The 3,551-nt window shown below is 30.1% G+C and overlaps 1 protein-coding gene across 1 annotated transcript in view; it reads left to right on the top strand.

Annotated features, from left to right (window-relative positions):
- The window catches only part of LOC105620123 (mitogen-activated protein kinase-binding protein 1), a 44,804-nt gene that overhangs the window by 37,744 nt on the left and 3,509 nt on the right, over positions 1 to 3,551 (top strand). The window contains exon 23 of the mRNA XM_012201630.1: positions 3,159 to 3,176. Coding sequence (XP_012057020.1) covers positions 3,159 to 3,176 — 18 coding nt within the window. The remainder of the gene's footprint in view (positions 1 to 3,158; positions 3,177 to 3,551) is intronic.

Genomic DNA, 3,551 nt, shown 5'->3' on the forward strand with positions numbered 1-3,551 from the left:
CACACACACACACACACACACGCATGCACGCACGCACGCACACACACACACACATACGCACGCACGCACGCACGCACGCACGCACGCACGCACGCACGCACGCACACACACACACACACACAGCAAGGTTCATTCTCTGCCTAGGACCTTCTCTAGGCACAGCAGGAGGTGAGATGGGCTCGCTTCTCATAGAAAATCGGACGCTTCTAGGCAGAGGGGGAGGTGAGGTAGGTCTCACTTCGCGTGGAAAGTTCAACTTTATATAAGATGGAAAGTTGAAGAGTAGATAGGACTACTCAATAGTAGAAAGGCTACTGTTAAGTAGTCCCTAATATTGCATATAGCAGAAAGATGTTATTTCTTAATGTTCTTTGTTAATAACTTTTTAATAGAATAAGAGTTAACTAGTAACAGCTAAAATCTCTGACTTTGGGATCATGATCTTGATAATATTGAACATATATCAACATCAGAGTCGGAAAGATCTTCCTCAATCGGCATAATAGCTCTCAAATCTTTTGTCGGCACTAATAGAATTAATCATGACTTAGCCAAATTCCTATTATAAATGTTCTAGGTCAGGTTTAATTTTAATTATTAAATATAAAATCTGATGTCACTAATGTATTTATGTATAAAATTATAAATTTCTTCTTTTAATTTTTTTATTATTTAAAATATAGAAAAAAACCCAAAGATAGGATTTTTATAAATAATTAATATATAGGGTGTCCTAGAATGTCGCTAAATATTTCGTGTGCTGGTAGAGCCTAAACTGAGTCGAAAAATCCTCAACCATTTTGCAATTTTCGCAATAGTTAACAAGATATTAATTACTAAAAATCGCCAAATATTGGTTTTAAATAATTTTTTACTCAAATATTATCAGTTTTACAGAAAAACAGCAAGACAGAATTATTTATTTTCTGACAGAAATTATTTATTTTCTTTTTAGAGTTCTGAGAATTTTTCAGAATTTTTTAATACTGTATTTTCTTATGTTAGTAAAAATAGTTGCTAATATACAATATAAGAAAATGCAGTACTAAAAAGTTGATAAAAAATTCCGCAGATTCTTGGAGCTCTATGAGAAGAAAGTAAATAATTTTTGTCGCTTGCTGTTTTCCTGTAAAATTGATAGTACTTGTAAAAAATTATAATATTTTAAAACCAATATTCTATTATCTTTAAAAATTAATATCTTGTAAAAAAATTAATATTTTAACTATTGCGAAAATTATAAAATAAAAGTAAAAGACTTTTTAACTCTCAGTTTAATTCGTTTCTATCAGCGCACGAAATATTTGGTGATTATTCTGGGATATTCTGTATATTGTAATAATATTACCTGTAAAGTTTCATCTCAGTTGGAAGAGTGTTTCATTTGGAAGTTCCCAATTTTCTTTCCAATTTGAGATTTATAATTGCAGATTTATAATTGCAATATTTATACAGGGTTTGCACGATTTCAGACATTTCCGACAATTAAAAGAAAAGATCGGAAGGTGAAGGTGAATTCATCTGTTTCCTGTAGACAACACATACGTCAAAAGTTAAAAAAATGTTTAACGAAAAAATCAAAATCATCTTGAATTTTTTAAATAATATATACTTTTTTTCTGTAATATAATATTATAAGGGTCTTCAAGATGAATTCAACACACTATCGAGAATGTGTGTGAAGTTGGCACTTCATCTTTTGGCACCGCAATAGTTCTATAGTTTCTGATAGGTTTTAGAAATAGTTCCGTTGATTTAGCTAAAAAAAGCCAGTGCTCAGATTAAAAAATTATTTAAAAATACATAAAGACTGTAACTCTGAACAAAACCTGAAGAAAACATTGAAATTATTGTAGAATTATCGGAAAATGTTGGCTGAAACTGATTATTAAGAGGTACTTCACTCTTGATGTGCGGTATCAGAGCGCGGGTTTAATTATTATTTAAAAATACTTAGAGAGCGGAATTATTTCTAAAATCTATCAGGAACTACAAAATTATTGTAAGTGCCAATGGAACTTGTATCAAAACTTGGGTGCCAAAAGATGAGATATCAACTTCATACACGTTTATTGAGAATGTCACTTTTATTAATGTTTTATCGATTTTATTGATATTTAATATCAAATATTATTCGCAACATTATTTGTAACAGCAGTACTTACAGCTCTGAATGTACACAGAAGGATTTTCTAACCTATAATGTACGAATAGTTCAAAATTATCTTAGAGATATCTTTAGAAATTATCTTATAAACAGAGGATTTGTTTTTTTGTGGCTGAATCAGCGTACACTTTTGGAATTTAAAGTGAGATAAGTGTATGTTTAATATTAATATTAGGCGAAAGCGAGTTCTAATGCAAGATTGTCAATAAAAATGACATTCTCGATAGTGCATTGAATTCACCTTGAAAATTCCTATTATGGAAAAAATTGTATGGTCATTTAAAAAATTCAAGATAATCTTGATTGAAAAAAAAACTTTCTTTTATCTCGCATATTGTAGCCTGCATGAAACAGATGAATATTTAATTTTTAACTTTTTCTTTTAAAGAGATCCTAAAGTCGCCTGTATTATTGGATAAATCATATAATTTTTGTATAACAATTACTTTTTTCCTCTTTTACAAATTTGAAAATCCTTTTCCAGGACTAAAATATACACATTAATACGTATCTATGAAATTTAGAATGCGAGAGAATGTAAAAAAATTTCAAAATTGAGATCTTTATTATTTTTTAGTCCAATATGACACTCTAGAACTGTCATATCGTGACAATATTTGCTTCGTATAAAAACCGTGTAATTTGTACTTCCACAGACTAATAGCTTGCATGAAAAAACGTGATTTTTTAAATTGAATTTAGACGTCTAATTAAAAAATTTATTGTTATAAAAATGTGCAAGTGTGACATGCGTGAATGAGATATTGATGTAATAGTATATAAGGTGTCAGTAACAAATCATCTGTGTGTATGTTCTACTTACTCTATGACCAATCTTTAGGATCCCCTTAATTATTGGAAGTGTCTAAAAAAATCATGTAGACCATTACGTTAAATATCTTGTATGCAATCATTATCCATTGATCATCTATGTTATTGATATAGTCGATATCTAATATTATACATATATCCAACATTTTTATTCTTGCAGTAGGCATGGATAAAATAGGTAATTAAAAAAGATATCTAATGATATAATTTTGTTGTATTGGGAGTACAAATTAGTTCGGTCCGTTTTCCTAAAGATGGCTCCAGCTATTGTGAATATAGTGACAGCTGATTTTGGTTTCAGAGAGGTTAATCTGCTAATAATATTCAGCTTATATCGCTTTGAGTTTCATACAAAAACTTTGATTTTTACTGTGTTTGAAATGTCGAATTTTGTGTTAACCAAGCAGTATTTGCGGGAGGTTTTGATTTTCTACTTTAATTGGAAGAAAAGTGCGGCTAAAGCCCCATCGAATGCTCGAAGTTTATGGTAACATTGCTTCAACTGATAAATCATGTAGGGAATGGTTTTGATGTTTCAAGGATGGAGATTTCA

This window comes from Atta cephalotes (genome assembly GCF_000143395.1).
Source record: "Atta cephalotes unplaced genomic scaffold scaffold00024, whole genome shotgun sequence".
NCBI lineage: Eukaryota > Metazoa > Arthropoda > Insecta > Hymenoptera > Formicidae > Atta > Atta cephalotes.